At 40.3% G+C, this 19373-nt stretch overlaps 1 protein-coding gene across 2 annotated transcripts in view; it reads left to right on the forward strand.

The window, feature by feature from the left end:
* The window catches only part of Reln (reelin), a 446863-nt gene that overhangs the window by 364455 nt on the left and 63035 nt on the right, over positions 1–19373 (forward strand). For both annotated transcript variants that reach the window (XM_027393422.2, XM_027393423.2), the window contains exons 37-44: positions 3227–3311; positions 4137–4319; positions 5794–5965; positions 6066–6168; positions 7765–7994; positions 13806–14026; positions 16231–16378; positions 18559–18817. In XM_027393422.2, the coding sequence (XP_027249223.1) occupies positions 3227–3311; positions 4137–4319; positions 5794–5965; positions 6066–6168; positions 7765–7994; positions 13806–14026; positions 16231–16378; positions 18559–18817 (1401 nt within the window). The remainder of the gene's footprint in view (positions 1–3226; positions 3312–4136; positions 4320–5793; positions 5966–6065; positions 6169–7764; positions 7995–13805; positions 14027–16230; positions 16379–18558; positions 18818–19373) is intronic.

A 19373-nucleotide genomic window follows, 5' to 3' on the forward strand; every position in this document is an offset into this window, starting at 1 on the left:
GAGATCAGGTTCTTCTTACTTTCTGCTGGAATATATTAGAATTTGGTTACTAGAAGGTAGCATTTCATATTACTGAATATTTATCTTATAGTATTCATAAGTGATTTTATGACATCTTTCCCTTTCTTTAAAAAAACAAAAACAAAACAAAACAAAACAAAAAACACTTCTTCCTACCAGTAGTCTAATCCTTCCTTACAGGTGACTGACTAAAAGAAGACAAGGGTATTAAGTCACATGAACTAGCACTCACAGACCTTGTAATGTTCTTTTGAATCCCACCCTAGATGTCTAGTTAGAGAGATGCTAAGCAGTGGCGCTCAGCTGGCACCTCTCGGTGTGTGAATGCGTGCCACATCCCGTCCCTCTCAGCAGGGAGAAGTGGACTAATCTAGGTGTGCAAATGAAGTCCTTGACAAAAGTCTGCATGGGTTTCTATACAACTTAATGAGTCAGACTGAGCACTAAGAAAATTAGACACCCTGGAACTTTTTCAATTATACCTAATAGATGCCAGTTAGTATACTTGCTTGAATCCAAATCCTCTCGAGTTTTACAGGAATAAAGAGAAAACTGTATTGACCTGAGAGATTTGTAAGTCCCCAAGAGTGCTGATGGCCCAGAGACACTGAGACAGCATGTTCACGATGGAAACCTCTGGTGTCCTTAGTCTCATCTAAGGTCATAGAGCCTATTACCTCCAACTAACTTCTGCCCCAATCCATGCAGCACACTAAACCAAAGAGCAGAAGCCCTGCAACTTCCGGTGTTCCAAAGGTCTTCTTTGCCTGATAAATTTCCAAGCAATAGAGTTAACCTAGTCTTTAAGACTTATGAGTAAGAAAGGCATGTAGGCTCTGTTTTCCCTTTAGCCATTCAAATGCAAGAGCAGCCAAGCATTGTGTGTAACATGTATTATCCATCAGCTCTGCAAGATGTAGACAGCTCAGTGTGTGCCATTCAGTAGGTTGCAGTTTGACCTACAAAGGCATTCTTTCATGAAAAGAGGAAATGATCGTCTTTCTTAGTTGAGTGCTCTCCACTCCTAAAACAGCTTGTTGGAGACAAAAGAACTTTTCCTATTCAGTACAGATGGATCCAAACCAAGGAATGAAAGGGAAACATATCTGTACAAACCAGACTCTGAGCAATGAGAGCAGACAGTTCCACCACATAAAAGTCAGTATCATCCAATGGTGGCACTCACTTTTAATGCCAGCACTCAGGAGGCAGAGGCAGGTGGATCTCTCTGAGTTTGAGACCAGCCTGGTCTACAGAGTGAGTTCTAGGACAGTCGAGGCTACACAAAGAAACCCTGTCTCATAAAGAAGGAGAAAGGGAGGCAGAGGGAGAGAGAGAGAGAGGCCAGTATCAAGTGCTGAGCTAGAATATTGCCAGCATATGAGGAGCCCGTCATGCCCGCAGTCTCCTAGAGAAAACAGTGTAGCATGTCTCCTTACACAGTGGCTAGGCTTACCCTTGGGAACAGTTTCGTGTTTACATTCCATAGCCAAGGCGGAAGAGTAATAATCCAGCATCTTGGCATAAGCAAAGGATACTATTAGCTGAATCACTGAGCTGTCTGAGGGTGCCACCTCAACCCCCGTTTCTTTGTAACCCTGAGCTAGAAAAGAACTCACAGCATTATGCCTGCAGGTGCTGACGGGAGAGCAGAAACACGCCAAGTAAGGCATGAAGGATGGGCATTGATTAAGCACTGTGACAAGGTCCTGAATTGTTAGACATGAAAGAAAACCAAAAATTATTGAAACATGGCATTTCATAGCAACTTTCAAACCCAGAAGTTTATGAACATGGTATATAAAGTTGTGGGAATAAATGAGGTGGCATTTTTCATTACATTACCCAAATACCTCTTAGATTCCAAATTCAAAATGATATGATTTCTTCTTTCTATCCAAATGAAAAGATGAGCTAATAGACTCAACAATGTGTGCTCTCTAATATTTTCTCTCTCTCTTTCTCTCTCTCTCTCTCTTCTCTCTCTCTCTCTCGCTCCAACATAAGAATGATCTCTGTCTTAGAAATACTTACTAAAGTATCTATTAAAGCCTGTAGCCCAGAGTCGGATATCGGGGTAAATGCTGAAAGGTCAGAGAAGTAAAAGGTGGCATTCAATCTGGGACAGGGACACCCCTTTAGTCTGAGGATTCAGTAGAGATAGAGGTCTGTCTTGTGGCTGACTCCTTTACTTCTCTGACCTTTCAGCCTTTACCCCAATATCTGATGCCTGGCTTTTATTATGAAGACCAATTAGAATTTGCACTACAAAACCCAGCACATTAAAGGCACTATATATATTTGCTATTTCAGCTATTAGTGACAGTGGTCTGTAATAAACATGAAGTAGAGAAAAAATACTTTTCCTGGCTAACACGGCATTTGGCCTTTGCTAGTTGATAATTAGGAAATCCGTTTGTACTGTCACAGCCACAGACTACTGAAGAGTCACTTCACTCAGCAGGCTCAGTTGAGAAACTAAAAGCCTGTTTGGACCTTGGGATCTTTGCACAGCTAAATGTACTGGCTGTCACCACAATCCTCTATATACACGAACAAAACAACCTTCTGAGATGTCAATCCCAGGCAACCAGAAATAGTTAATTAGCAGAAAAAATTACTAAAGCTAATGTGATCGTTTTCATCGTTGTGTGGTTTCTCTGCATGAGTGGTTGCAGTCTAGGCATGGGGACCTGCCTTCATTCTGCCTTATTTAACTCGGCCAACTGGGGTGTTGTGTCAGCCTGAATGAGAACCTCCTGGGGCTGGCAGAGCAGGCAAAGCAGTTCTGAGTTCCCAAGACTCCTAGGAGCCCTGGAAAAGTTAGCTATTAGTTCTTGGCCTCCAGCAGGAACACTTGGCACATTTGTCTTCCTTTTCCTCCTCACTTCTCCACAGCACGCTGTGATCAAAGGAGACTTTTTCAAATGCCAGGAATGGACAGTGCTATCATTTTTGCACCACAAAAAGTATGAATTAGAGGTGGGATAATAAAGTTTTGTTGCTTAAACACAGGAAATGAGGGACATTAGGGAAGGATATCTCATCCTTTTGACCTTTTAAGCTAGACAAAACACTGCTGCTTATCATGTGGAACTACCCTTATATCTCTGTAGCTATCACCTAGGCAATTAATGCAAGGTGAGTATATACAATAAAAGTAATTCTGCAAATGGCCTAAGGTTCCTTTATTTTTTGTTTTCAGGAGGGATTAAGAATGCTTATTTCAAGAGATCTAGATTGCACCAATACTATGTATGTCCAGTTTTCACTCAGATTTATAGCAAAAGGTAAGCTAATCCCATGGTGTGCATCATTTTCCTTCAAGAAAATTGTCCTGTGCATAATCTTCCCCCATAAAAAAGGAAGCCCCGTTAAACATCCTTAAAGTTCACTGTTCACACATAAGCTTTATACAAGTTCCTTTCACCACAGTGGTGCGGTAACTGCTGTTCTAAACAGTTTAATACAGATGTGGTTACCATGCTAGCTGGCAAACTGGCCATCATGTCCTTGAATCATCCATCACTGCTTTCTACCTATCAGAATTTTAAATTAAAAATTAATAATTTATGAGCATTTGGGGTTTATTTTACAGATGTGACTCCTCCCAAAACACTACTTAGTCTTTCTCATGTTTCATATTCAAATAAATAAATTTCTTTTAAAATAATATCACTATGGATATAGGACTTTTTCAAGTGATTTTTTATTTATATTCCCTTGATTTAAATGTTTCAATATTTGCAAAACTGTGATGTCAGAAGAATGATAAATTTTAATTTGCTATCTCTTAGATATAGGACAGAGAGAAAGAGGGGAAGGAAGGAAGGAGGGAGGGAGGAAGTTATGGAGGAAGGGAGGGAGAGAGCAGGCACACGTGAACATGTGTGTCATGTGCGTGTCTAAGAGAAAGGATGCCTACATGTGGTGTATTTTTTAAAATATATTCATTTCCAAGCCCTGTTTACAGTCACTTTCAGTTGCCACTGAAGTGTTTGGAGGGAAAGTCTGTGTGAATATAAACAGGCCCATGTGCTGATACCCGAAGCACCAGCTCAGAGAGACTATGCCCCCATCCGGTGTGCTTTATGCCTGTGCTGTCTCCTGCCCAGGGACTCCTGAGAGGTCTCACTCCATCCTGTTACAGTTCTCTGTCAACGGAGGGATCATCTGGCACCTGATGGATGAGTTCTACTTCCCCCAAACGACCAGTATACTTTTCATCAACGTTCCCTTGCCACAGAGCGCCCAGACCAACGCTACAAGATTCAGACTCTGGCAGCCATATAGCAATGGTAAAAACGCACACATTCTATTGTGATCAAAATGGATGGCTGGGTGTTAATTTCCTTCTTCCTAAGACATGGAGAAAGGGCTGCCTGAGAGGTACACTGACTGTGCACACCTATATTTTACATGCTTCCCCTTTGACCATCTCCAATAGATATTCAACTTTATGTATTTCGTCACCACCAGTCATAACTGACTGATACATTCTTGTTTTAGTTTGTCTTCATTTGGTTTGGGCTGAGACATCTTCCCCTCTCCTCACAGGCTGTCCCAGAACTACTGTGTATATATAGCTCAGGGCAGTTTTGGTTTCAAGATCCTCTTGCCTCAGCCCCCAAGTTGCCAGGATTATAGTGTAGTTCACAGAGCTTAGGCGCTTTGTTTTGCTATGTTTTTTAATAATCCGGCTTTACCTTTAATTGCTCACCAATAGCAACTATGTTTTTGTTGAATTCATTTGGAACGTACCCGTCTTCTGAATGGCATTTCATTAGTGGAACCGATTAGTAGAAAAAAGTGAAAGGAACTTAGACCAAGCGGTCTCTTATGTCCCTGTCATATTCACTTGCTTCTGTATTACACCAGACAAAAACAACACTTAACAGAATTTCACATTTAAACAAGATTTTTTAAATTTCTAACTTTGACTACTTCATATGATTCTATTAATACTGAATCTAAAGGGACAGATTTTGCCAAAACATGCAAGTAACTGCCTAAATAAGTACAATTGACTGTAATAGGCAGAAGTAACAGAAATGGGTAGGAAAAATGTACTTCTATCTCTAAAATTTAACCTGTATATTTCTCTTATAACTAATAAGATAAAAAAATAAAATAAAGTTCCAATATGTTGTAAGAGATAAAATCACGGTAGATTTTTGTTTAGATGGATTCATATGTATGAGATGACAAAGTCCATATGAAATCATATATAGTGTATATGTTATGAAATATAATGGATGTTTTCACCAGATATTTTATATGCATTAATCTTACTTAAGGATCAAACAAAACTCTGAAAAAAATATACCCAGTTTCAAAATCCAGAAGATGATGGGCTTCATTGTTATATCTGAAATGCTCAGTTTATTTTTTTATCATGTTCATCAAACACTTTCAAACCAAGAAAATGAAAGAAAGCTACTAGAAGTAGAGCCATGATAGGAGTGAAGAGAGACAGAGGTGGATGGTTTCATTAAGGAAATATGGCACTGCTCTGACTGGAAGGACAGTGTGTGCAGACTGCTCATTGGCTCTCCCTGAGATTAGGGCGGCTGCCCTGGGCTCTGTCATTTACTATGGCTGCAAGATCCGTTTTCTTCACACTTTGATGGCTGTGAATGAGCTGCCATGTGGCTTGTGAGTTTTGTCTAGAGAGCATATGTTGAGGCTGTTGTCACTGAGTTCCTGCTGCTATTTGCAAATTTGGTTTTCTTCTTTGGAAAAAAATGTATTTATTATCCAAAACTGTCTCAGGTAAGAAAGAAGAAATCTGGATTGTGGATGACTTCGTTGTCGATGGGAATAATTTGAACAACCCTGTGCTGCTTCTGGATACGTTTGACTTTGGGCCCCGAGAAGACAATTGGTTTTTCTACCCAGGTGGCAACATCGGCCTTTACTGCCCTTACTCTTCGAAGGGAGCTCCGTAAGTGTTTAGCTGAAAAGCCAGAGGTAAAACCGTTGCTCCATATGAATCAGGAGGAATGTTTACCTAAACCCTCTCCTTTTGCTTTCTTGATAACCAGTGAGGAAGATTCAGCCATGGTGTTTGTTTCGAATGAAGTTGGTGAGCATTCCATCACCACCCGTGACCTCAGTGTGAATGAGAACACCATCATTCAGTTCGAGGTATTGACTCTGTTCTATTAGAAATACTTTAAACTGTGTCTTGAACAAAGCCTCAGTGAGAAGAGGGAAGTCTTAGCTAACTCCCTGGTTTTGTATAAGGTCATAAAAGGTTTGTGTGTCATAACTTACTTTTATTATCAGACCAATTTATTATACTAATTTTGTTTCAGAAATAGTTGCTTGTAGCATCGAATCCCTCCTACCTACTATACAAGTGTTGAAATTAGTTACTTTAAAATTATAAAATGTAAAAGAATGCCATTGTGGCCTTGTTATGTTTCACAGTTGTTACATAAAATTAGAATTTCTTAGGCCCTAGGTCAATCTAAGTGCAGTCTATACTGTACCAGTGGACTCGTGGACTGTCTGTCATGATCCTATGAATTTTACATATAAAACAGTCTCACACTGTTTTATAGTATTAAATATACTTACTGTGTGTAGAACATTTCATGCATTCATTATATTTGTTAAGAAAGTAAATCCATAATTGAGACATTTATTCATTTAAAACACTTGAGTTAAATAGAACGAAAGGTTTGTTGTGCCAGTGTTCTGGTGGTGAGTGACATTACTCTGATATCTATGGGTTAAATATTAAGAACAAGTAGCCCTTTAGTCTCTTTTAGGAATTTAGGTAGAAATTAGTGCCTGTAGTTGAAAAGTTCATCAAATCCCAATTGTTTATCCTTCAGGAGATAAAGGGATAGCCATCCTCCCTTCTGTGTTTCCCCCCTCAGCCCTCACTCACTGTGTATTAATAACGAGTTACTATATATAATGGCATGATAATAAGAAGATGGGAAGATGAGGTCTGGCACAGAAAGAGTCACATGCAGAAAGGGGCTTATCAGGAGGGAGGGAGGGACGGACGGAGGGAGGGAGGGAGGAAAGCAAAGAAGGAAAAGGAAAGGTCAAAGGTTACAAATATGCCCTTGGATTGAAGGAAGAATCTAGATATCCAGGGTTAGACTTTTAGGTACTGTGACACGTGCTGGAAATTACAAAGCAGATTTTAGGTCCTCTGACCACACACCAGGCACATGTGTGTATAAGAACGCATGCACAGAGTAACTACAGAAGTGGGTAGATTGATTTTCCTGAGTGTAATTGTCATTTCACCACATATACTATCTCAAAATGCTGTCTATCTTGAATATTTACAATTTCTGAAAATCTTTCCTGGAGTCAATGAAAACTAACAATGATTGTATTCTATTTTGTTTTTATATTGAATGTGTGTTGAAGTTCAAAGTTTCGGAATTATTTATAAGGTGTAATGAGAAGGAAAATAAAAGGTTACTGCCTAGTGACCTGATGAGGAAGCTAACAGTGAGGCAGGAAACACTCTTTCGTATTACTTTCTTGACTTGATGATGATTAAAAAAAAAAAAAAAAAATGGGCCAAAGGTAAAATTTGGGGTTATCCCTTGTCCATTTTCTATTTCTTATAACATGAGAGAAAATGCTTTTTATGAGACCTTTTTTAAGAAACTGTAATTTAAAGGTAATGGATTAAATGGGCTCTAGGAAATATGGCTGCTGTCATGGCTTGTTACTCTGAGATAATCAGTGTCACTTTTCTTTCATCCCAAGATCAATGTTGGATGCTCCACTGACAGCTCCTCTGCTGATCCGGTCAGACTGGAATTTTCAAGGGACTTTGGAGCCACCTGGCACCTGCTGCTGCCCCTCTGCTACCACAGCAGCAGCCACGTCAGCTCCTTATGCTCCACTGAGCACCACCCCAGCAGCACCTACTACGCAGGGACCACCCAGGGCTGGAGGAGGGAGGTTGTGCACTTCGGGAAGCTGCACCTTTGCGGGTGAGGGTCTGATGCCTGGTGCCACGTTTGTTTCCATTTGACGATCTGTCCTTCTAGGGAGCATTCACTTGCCAGAATCAGGAAGCAAATTCTACTTTGCATTTCTTTTCAGCTCTCACTTGAAATAGGTCAATAGACATTTAAAGCAGGAAAAGGAGATAATATGACTACTCATGCATAGTTTGAGGATAGGCTGGAGAATGTGCTGTGGATAGCTTGCGATCCATTTCCCATGAGTCTTTAACAAATCAAAAAGAAGCAAGATACCGCCTTTTCCCCACGGAACCTCACCTCACACTATAAACACAGTAAAAATGCAATGCGTTCGTGTACATCCCTATGGGCATGTGTAGGAGATGGAAGCCCACAGCCAACTCTGGTGTCTCATAAAAGGCATGAGCACTTTTCACCCCCGTGAGCATTTTCACTTTTTCAACCTCTCTCAGCATTCTTGCAACACTATACTTGTCTCTTCTGTTGAAAAGCTTTTGGAGATAAGGGCTTCAACTCTCATAGATAGGAAATAAAGATGATAATCTTAGAAAATAAACCTTATAACATGGGAAAGGGAACAGAGAGAGGATAGCAACAAAGCAGGCAGCCTATGAATTATTTTCTTTTCTTTTACAACAGTGGTTCTTAACCTACCTAATGCTGTGACCCTTTAATAGTTCCTCATGTTGTGGTGACCCCAGCCATAAAATTATTTTGTTACTACTTCATAACTGTAGCCTTGATAGTGTTATGAATTATAATATAAATATCTGTGCTTTTGTGATGGTCTTGGGCCACCCCTGTACAGGGGTCATTCTGCCACCAAAGGGGTCATGACCCACAGGTTGGGAATGACTGCTTTAAAATAATATTCTTTCAGAGTAGGTCAAAAAGAAGAAAGTACTACTTTTGTACCTTCGAGATGGAGACAGATGTTTAACCCTTGTGTTGAGCTAGGTGTAATTAGAACTCTCCCATCTATAAGCAAAACTATCAGTCAATACTCTTCCCAAAGAGTGAAAGTACGTTTTTAGAGTTAGATTGTCTTGGAGCATAATCCACCCACTCTTCATCATCTCTCTAGAGCGGTTTTCATAACTTGATTATTAAGAGCTTAAATACTTTCTGTTGCTGACTGTGTCACTTGTTACAGCATGAGGACAGTATACTCATAGAACACCCAGTGTTTTCTTCACATACAAGTATCGCTAAACAGAAAAACCTCTAGACACTTAGCTCAAAGTCAGAGTGGGCAAGGAGAATGTCTGGAGGTCACAGAAATGTAGAACACCACCCAGCTTGCTGCTGAGCTCCTATTGGTTAACAGAGCTGTTCGTGGAAGAAATAGACAGGGGACAATGTCTCAACAAAAAGAAAGTCTGTCTAAAGTCAGTAATTTTTCACTTAGAACATGGAAGAATTTATGAAAAGACGCCAAGGAGTTTGTGACTCTTGTTTTTATTATCCTGCCATCAGCAGGAATTGTTGATTCTAAATCCCCCCCAAAAAAAAAACTCTGAATACTCACTTATGGCCAAAAGTTCAGACACCACTCAGAACAGACTAGCCATAGGAAGACGTGGCAACCAACCACTTAGGCTCTCTTATGGTCTGACTGTGGTGTCACCCCGAAATTCACATGGTGAAATCCTAGCCCCTGAGGTCATGTCATTAGGAAGTATGACCTTAGGGGAGATCATTGGGCCATAAATGGGATAACAGACCTCATAAGGGAGGTCCCTTTGCCTCTTGTACAAACAAAGACACAACTCAGCCAGAAGACAAGTATGAACTATGAAGTAAGCCTTTAGCAGACCCTGTGTGAACTTCTCGGTCTTGGACTTCAGCTTCTGCAGTGATTAGAAAAAAATAAATGTCATCATTTATAAGCTACCTAATTCATGTTATATTTTTATAGCCATTAAACCAGAGTGAAACAGACACTTTTGACCAAAGTAGTCCCTCAACTCCATCATGCGGGTGCTGAGAAGTACCCAGTCTCCTCTTTGGTAGATTTCTGCTTTTCTCTGACTTCCTAGTTAAGAACAGACCCTAAGATAGGTTGCAGCCACCTCCCTTTCCACCGACCTGATCCAGAACGAGAGCCCTCATCCAGTGGCTGATGGAAGCAGAGACAGACATCCACAGATATACACTGAGCTGAAATCTGGAATTTAGTTGAAGAGAGGGAGGAATGAAGATCGAAGGGGTCTGTACCAGGTTGGAGAAACCCACAGGAACAATTGGCCTGAACAAGGGGGAGCACATCGACCCCAGATGCTGTCTGGGAGGCCAGTACCAGACTGATCCAGACCCCTGAACATGGGTGTCAATAAGGAGGCCTCTGCACTCCAGGGAGCCTCTGGTAGTGGATTAGTATTTTTTCCCTGGTGTAAAAAGGGACTTTGAGAGCCCATCCCAAGTGAAGGGATACACTCTGGCCCTAGACACATGGGGAAGGGCCAGGCCCAGCACAGGAAGATTTGGTGGACTTTGCAGAGTCCTTGTTGAGGGCCCTACCCTGCCTAGGGAGTGGTGGGTGGATGGGGTGGGGGAGGTAGGTTGGGTGGGGGAGAAGGGATGGGAGTGAGGGGAGGGAGAGGGAGAAGGGACTTACATGTGAAACAAGCTTGTTCCCTAACTTGAACTAATAAAAAAAAAATTAAAAAAAAGATAGGTTGCAGCCATGATTATGGTGTGTCACTTAAGACATGCTTCAGCAAGTTCCCACAGGCAAGTAATCTTACCTGAAATGCTTGAAGCAAGCCAAGAGACCCTGTGGGTGAAAGACAGGGCAGGGCTACCCACACCAAGACGACCAAGCCGCACGCAGGGCCACACTTAATGGAGTAACAGCCTCCAGGCCAGCCTCACATGTGAAGAATAGTAGCATATCTTGGAAATATAACAAAGGAAATATAGATATCTCTTTCACCTACTGGAGGAAATCCATTAAAAAAAAGACCTTCATAATGTAAAGAATTGAGACTGGTGTGTTGCTTGTATTCCGTGTCATTTTATTTCTATGAAAAGGAATTAAATTGGCTAAGAGTCATGCCCACACTCCAAATTGTAGCAACCCAAACTATTTTCAACCATATCTGAGGAGGCAAGAATTTGTCTTCATAATACTGCCTCATCCTTGTCTCAAGAAAAGAATTTATCTTGTTCTTAGAACCCACACAGGCATGAATTGCCAGAAGGCAAAAGTGAAAATTTCTCCAACTCAGTGAACCATTCCTTGGTTTGTATTCAACATGGGACAAAATAATAGCACAAATGCTAGCTGCTAAAGTGTGTGTGTGTGTGTGTGTGTGTGTGTGTGTGTGTGTGTGTGTGTGATGCTAAATTACCATTTTCTGTGACAATGGACACTGGATACACACATGAGCGCACGTATAAACAAATATATACTGCTTTGTTTTCAGTGCCATTTTTACATTTTAATTTAAATGTAATTGTATCTCTTGTCCTTTCTCCTCCCTCTAGCCCCTTCCATGCCCCCACTCTCAAACTGACAGTCCCTAAATACTGTTTACATTCCAAACCTACGCGTTGGATTGCCACCTAATTTTATTCACATCCCTGTTGTGTCCTTTCAGTCTGGAGTCTTTTTGTCTTGAAAATGTCCTAATTGGTTTTGCTTTATGCAGGTTTATAGTGAGTCAACCCAAGTGCCTATTGATGGAGACAGTGTGATGTGCTCAAAATTCTAAGTGTATGTTTTAAAAAGCAGATGCTTTGAACAGTGCTGGCTTGAGAGCAGGAGCTGACATTTACAAGGGGGATGGCAGTGAGAATTTTTCAAAATGAGATTTCAGCCGAAGGGAACCACAGCAGAACCAGGCTCTTTAGCTCATTCGTCATAGCATTTGCAGTCTCTGTGCCAAGGTGGTGAACACTAATAAATGCCCAACCAAGGTGCTTCATTTGTATTCAGAATATTTGAATAAATAAGTTCAAAAATCCATGTAGGTTTTCATTAAAAGGAAAACCCAAGCATTTCCCTCCGCTCAGCAGTCTGAAAGTTCAAAAGGTAAGAAGTGCATTTGCCAAGACTAAACTCTGACAAGCATAGGAGAATCTGGTTTAATTGTGTCCTAGCATCTCAGGGGCAGCTTTTGGTTCGTGATACAAACAATGAACCTGTCTATGAGAACTTGACTTGTCTGCTACACAGAAGCTTAATAAACTCCCTTCTCCTCACCCATTCCCAACCCTAGTACTCCCGCTTCTAAATTGTTTCTCAAATTAAAAATATTCAGAATTTAGCTTGTGTGGTAACTAGAAGATAGATAACTTCATGGGACACAAAAATAAGTCCCCATGGCTTATTTAATGCCTAACTCCTCTAAAATAATTCCATCTTCTTTGAACTAAGTTTTATACATGTTTTTTGAAAAATGCTATTTCTGAAGTTCTACTTAAATATATAGATTATTCCCAGTGACATGATTGTCACTTGAGATAACCCACTTGCTAATTTTGGTGATGGTGATGATTTGGGGGCTGGGGGCAGGGCAGTGGTTGGTTGGTTGGTTAGTTGGGTTAGTTTTGCGATTTTCATTTTTTAAAAACAAGGTCAGTCTTGGCCTAGAACTCTTTGTATATCCAGGCTGGCCTCAAACTCTTGGGAGTCCTTCTATCTCCATCCTTCAGGTGCTGAGATTACAGATGTGAGCCACCAAACCAGGTGTATTTGCTTACTTACAAAAAAAAATGGGCGTAAGAACCAGCAAACCAAAAACAAATCTTATTTTCTTACCTTTTTCTTTTAAAATTTATTGAGCAACTACTGTGTCAAAAACACTATATTGGGCACCATGAAAGGGTATAACAAAGGAAGCATAAGCATTAGTTGCTACAAGCCCTCTGCTAATAGATGAAATAGGCATGGTTTAAGTAATTCCAGCTGTAGCACTGTAATAATGGAAATGCCATCGCAATTGTGGGAAAGGCTGACCGTGTACCCTAAGGCCCAGCAATTCTACTACCATCCTGCCCAGAACTGAAAATAGGTACTTAAACAAATACTAGTATATATATATATATATAATATATATATATATATATATATATATATATATATATGCTCACAGCAGCGCTGTTTTCAACAGCCAAAAGGTGGAAACAATCAAACCAATGAATGAGGAAAGCTGATAAATACCCGTGATGGAGCATTAGGAGGTACAAAGTCCGGTTCTTGCTAGAAGTGAATAGACTTGAAAACATTAATGCTGAGGAATATAGCTGGACACAAGCCATATGTTGCAGTGGCATACTCAGAATGGGTAAATTCACAGAGACAGAAGGGCTGGCGGTTGCTGGGAAGAGGAAATATGGAAGGGCTCCTGGGGTTCCCTCTCAGGGTACTGGGATGCCTTAGAACTGGATAAAGGGAGACAACATCGTTGGTGTATAAATATCACAGAATTGCACATTTTAAATGGCTCATGGTTGGTTTTATGTTTCATGGGTTTTACATCAGGTTTTTTATGAGATTAGTTATGCAGAGTGTTGACAGTAGAGAGACGTCTCCATAAAGAGAGCTTGTGTTGGAAGGGTAGGCAGATGAGGTGCAGTTTTCAATAACTGGTTAAGTTCAGAAGTTTCTAGAAAAACAGTGACCCAACTATCAAAAGATAAATGGCCTTTTCCTGAAATGGCAAGTCTCATTTTCCTCCGTTTTCTTTAAGTTGTATTTTCTTCCCCTTGAGTTGATACATAAGTAGTAATTTCCCATTGTTTATGGACCAAATTGCTAAAGATGTATTGTTCCGTTTAATAGCTTTGAGACTCTTGTTCCTTGTTTTCCAGGTCTGTTCGTTTCCGATGGTACCAGGGGTTTTACCCTGCTGGCTCGCAGCCAGTCACATGGGCCATTGACAACGTCTACATTGGTCCCCAGTGCGAAGACATGTGCAGTGGCCACGGTAGCTGTATCAACGGAACCAAGTGCATCTGTGACCCAGGCTATTCTGGGCCGACCTGTAAAATAAGTACCAAAAACCCTGATTTTCTCAAAGACGATTTTGAAGGTGAGCTTCTCTCACAAATTCTGTGTAGTTTTTTGAAGAATTTACATGTAAGCATAGCCCGTGATGGTGAATTAACTGCTCATGGACATTCTAATAGTTATTGTCACAAATGCAAATACACAAAAATCCACTTCTTTTAAAATTTTATAGGAGTACACTTTGAAACAGTGGTTAGTAAAGGAGAATAAGACTTTAATTGATAAATTAAAGGTTATTTTTACTACCCTTTTGTAAAATTTATTTTATTTTCAATATATATGTTGGATCATTAATATCCTGATACTAATGATGGAATAAATTATACATCTGAGAATTTATAAGAAAAATCAAACTAATTTCTTTAATTAATTAGATTTAAATATATTCAAATAATTATATTTCACTTTTAAAATATATTTTAATAGCTCCTTGAGAGTTTTGCTCATTTATGTATTTTTTAAAGTATCAGTGCTCTGTCTGCATGTATCCCTGCAGGCCAGAAGAGGGTATCAGATCTCATTACAGATGGTTGTGAGCCACCATGTGGTTGCTGGGAATTGAACTCAGGACCTCCAGATGAGCAGCCGGTGCTCTTAACCTCTAAGCCATCTCTCCAGTCCCTCTTAGAGAGTTTTGTACAACTCGTTTTGATCATATTCACCCTCCCTCCTCTAACTCTCCCTAGATTCACTGACCCATCTCTTCCCTTCCCACACAGCTTCGAGTCCTTTTATTCCCAAGTTTCTACTGCTGGGACATTCTTGGATGTGGGTCCTTCCACTGGGGACAGTCTTATCAGAAGCTGTACTCTATAGAGAAACCTGCTCTCCCACTCTCCATAGCTGGCAACTGCAGTAGTTCCTTGACTAGGGTGGGCGTTCATGACCTACTCACTTCTTCATGCTGACAAGTGGCTGGCTGGGCATGTTCGGGTCTTGTGCACGCCATCACAACTACTATATTTGCACCAATTTTTATACTACACCTAACTTCTGGCAAATGGCAATTGAGAGAATATGTCTAAAGAATAAGCGTGGATGTAAGAGCCAATTTTTCAGAAATCTTGGTTCCATCAACTCTTGAGGCTTCCCCCCTCCTCCTCCTCCTCTTCCACACCTTCATTTTAAAGCTAGAATTTGACGTCACTACATGTGACGATAGTGTCACAACAGAGGAGAATGTGTATTATATACCAGTGATTGTGGAGGAGCATCTAAATTGCAGAAGCACTGTTGCAAAGGTTGTATTAGATATCTTCATGTGGTGGTCAAGTACACCAGCTACCTATGTTAATGTAATCAACCCAAAGACTTTGTGCTCCTCCATTTTCTGTAAGACTTTTAATATATTCATGGTTTTATAATACATTTTAAAACTAGATTTAGGTACAACCATATGGTGAAAAATTACACTGCCATAAAATATTTGAACTATTGATATATGCTACAATGTATATGAACCTTGGAAATAATACAATAAGTAAAAGAAACCAGACCAAAAAACCATCCTTTGAATATGCTGTTTATGTGAAACATCCCAAATAAGCCGAGCTTGGAGGAAGAAAACAGACTAACTGGTTGTAGGGATGCAGAAGAAAAGTCAGTGACTGCCTTGTGGATCCAGGCTTCTTGCAGGGATGAAAACCTTCAAAGTAGTTACTAGCGAAGGCTTCACATCAGGAATGGCCTACATACCAGTGGATTATTCACTTCTGAAGTGTTAGGACAGTAAACATGCTTTGTGTACTTCACCACATGAAAAAACAAACTAGCTCTAAGGTACATATCTGAGTAGATTTGAGGACTGGGTTTGAAATACATTTAACAGAAACTATTAAATTATATCTAAATTTCTTTGATAAAAGAATTCTTCCCTGACACTGCCCTCACATTAGAAAGGACACAGTGAAGACATTGGGGGTGGGGTGCACACTCCCAGGCTCTCTTCTGGCCTCATTCAGTTCTCTTTCCTTTGACATAGAGGGGCTTGCCTGGGTGAGCCACAGATACCTGGGGAAAGACCCTCCTCTGACATGTGAACCTTTGTATTAGTCAAGGCCAAAAACTCTGAAGGTCATATTATTAAGAGTCCTTTAATCCCAAAATGCATTTCAGTGTTTATGGCTTTGCATTTTGAAACTACATGACACACTGGTCATGTTTCTTTGAAAATATAATACAGACACACTTATGGTCACAGGTAAACCACATTTTCCACTTTCTCAGGTCAACTGGAATCTGATAGATTCTTATTAATGAGTGGTGGGAAGCCTTCTCGGAAGTGCGGGGTCCTCTCCAGTGGGAACAACCTCTTTTTCAATGAAGATGGCTTGCGCATGCTGGTGACACGGGACCTGGATTTGTCACATGCTAGGTAATTGTAGCATACAATTGTGGACATCATCAAAGCAGAAGCAGAGACCTCTCCAGGGCAGTACCTGCCATGCCATGTTAGACTTCTCTTTGCTCAAAGCCCCTAACAAGACACAGTTCACATAATTTCTAGTTCAAAACAGACATTATTTTCAATACCTACATTAGACACGAAACACAGCTAAACAAAAACAAAAACAAAACCCTAGTATTTGTTACTGTGTAATCCTTAGGCAGCAAAATGGCAATATTTAATTTACTCTGCCTTAAAGAAAATAATATTGCTTCTTCTTTGTCCACCTCCTACTGACTACTTTCATCAGCTCTTGACTCTGAAAAAAAAAATGTACATTTATTATACCATCTTAATAAGAAGCTCAGTTGAAATGCAATACATCTTTAAGTTATTCATGATTAATTTTATCTTCCCTAGCAAATTTAGTTGAGCATATTTGAAGTGCAGCCTTAGCCTTCATAAGTCCAACGCTTCACTGGCATTATAAGAAGTCATTCTCTAAATTGAGCATAGTCACTCAGAAAAAAAACATTTTAAACTGGCTCAGAGGATTATGTCCTGTCACAATGTATATCCCTTGATCACTTGATGAGCCAAAACCTTCACAGCAAAATATAAGATACAGCTTAACGTGTGTAAAATGAAACCCTGACCTATTTTTAAATGAACAAGGAAATCATGTTTATTTTTAAAACATTTCACAATATTTCAAAATGTATCCTAAAAGTTCATCTTTCTCTTGACTCTCTCAGTTATTGATTATAAATAATACAATTCACTGAAAATACAATTCTATCTAAAATAATTTTAGTTAATGAAAGCAAAATTTTTACTCTGTCCCATTCTAAGGCACATAGTCTAATTTGATATTCTTTATGTCAGGTTCTTCCATTGCAGCCAAGTCCTCTAATTTAGAAGTTAAGTCTTTATAAATAAGTAATCCTGATAGAACTTTCTAAGTAGTAATTTGGTGTTTCTATCACTAAATTAATGTAAACAGCTTTCCAATATAAGTAGATATTATTCCTAGTTTTTCCTCGGTAAATACTATCCTTATTCATGTAAACATCACTAGGCACTAACAATGCACGTTTTCATTAATCAAATGTTAAAGGCTGCATTACAGAACTCATCCAGTTGCATGCTGTGTGGGATTTGCATATATTGACCTTAAAATGTTCACTGTAAGATCTCAGTGTTTTCAGAGCCATGACATAAATAAATAAGAGTTGGGAGAATTGTGAGGAATGAATGGCTCTGTGTATGAGACTGATAACATTTATTATCAGTCCTGTTATATTATTGAGTATGTATGTTGAATTTGACATGAAATTTATTTTACCAGCTACAATAGTGGCCAGACCAGGCACCAGCAGCTTGCCTGCCAAAGATAACATGTGAACCAGTTTTCACTGGCACTCCAGCTGCTTACTGCCACTCCATCCACCTCCCTGCCAGCTAGGAAAGCTGCCACTGGCTGGCTGCCACAGTTCTCAGTGGCCAGCATCATCCGTATCCAGACCAACAGTCAGAGTCTGGCGCAGCCCACCGCCACCAACAACCCACACTCACACTTCCCCTTCCCCTGGCACAACAGATAGAAAAGAGGCCCAGGCTTAACACATCTCTTCCAAAAGTGGCCTGGTCTCTTGGAAAGAGGAGCTACCACTGTTGAATTTAAATGTGTCTCCTAAAACCAGTGATACAAGATGTACAAAGCTACTGGTCGTAGTGAGAATGGATGATGTTGCCAGTAACATATCATCTGCATAATGTATATTCTGCTAGTTTCAAATACTGAGCACTGAAATCCAGTTGTCTTCACTAGACAACAATGCACTCTTCAGACTTGATCAGCCTTTGGATCTCTCCCAGCATCTTATAAAGTAGCCAAGGGATGCGATGACACTCAACTCACTTTCCTCAGGCTCCTTGGAAAAGAGATTCAAGATACAAACATGATCCAGAATTGCCATTTTTCACACTTCACATTTAATTAACTCTCATTCCCATTAGAAAGGAAAATTAAGCTCTGAAGTGATTATTTGAGAACAATCATGTTTATTAAAGCCATCCATTGCCCCACACTGCCCTGTGCTTGCCTTTGGTAATGATGCAGATTTCTCTTTGAAGTTGAAATCTACAGTAAAGTGTTCTGGTGTCAGATTCGTGCAGTTCTTCATGAGACTGGGATGTGGTAAAGGTGTTCCAGACCCGAGGAGCCAGCCCGTGCTCCTACAGTATTCTCTCAATGGCGGTCTCTCCTGGAGCCTTCTTCAAGAGTTCCTTTTCAGCAACTCCAGCAATGTGGGCAGGTACATTGCCCTGGAAATGCCTCTGAAAGCCCGTTCAGGTTCTACACGCCTCCGCTGGTGGCAGCCATCTGAAAATGGGCACTTCTATAGCCCCTGGGTGATCGATCAGGTCAGTCTCTTCACAAGTATCTACTCTAACTTTTATGACCTTAGAAAACACGTTAGTCCAACTCCGTGCTGGTGGAAGTCCAGACAGATAGTTGAATGACTTGCCCAAGGGCACACAGCTAGATTAGATATGGTGTTTAACTTTCCTTTCATTCTCTATTCCCCCAATTGCCTATGCCTATAAAAATAAACGGCACAACAGAAGGCCTAGGTCGTGCTCGGAGAGGATGCTGCCATATGGATAGAGGGGCTTTATCAAGCGTGATACAAGGTTATAATTCTCTGAAAAGGAAAGCATGCAAATTAGCATTGGAGCCACATGCAGTTGTTCTCAAATCCTCTTTTCCAGCCTTTGATGAAAAATAAATAAATAAACCTCCCCCAACATCTTTCTGGACTGCTGTAAAGGATCTCCATACATAATACAGCGTATCAAACAGAATACAGAGAACCTGTTCACAAACACTAGAGTTCATGCAAAGAATTGGAGCTGAAGTGCCTCAGGGCAGGACGTCCCTAAATAGAAATTTTACATGGAAAATAGTCACAGGCAAGCC

This window comes from Cricetulus griseus, assembly GCF_003668045.3.
Source record: "Cricetulus griseus strain 17A/GY chromosome 1 unlocalized genomic scaffold, alternate assembly CriGri-PICRH-1.0 chr1_0, whole genome shotgun sequence".
NCBI classification, from domain to species: Eukaryota; Metazoa; Chordata; class Mammalia; order Rodentia; family Cricetidae; genus Cricetulus; species Cricetulus griseus.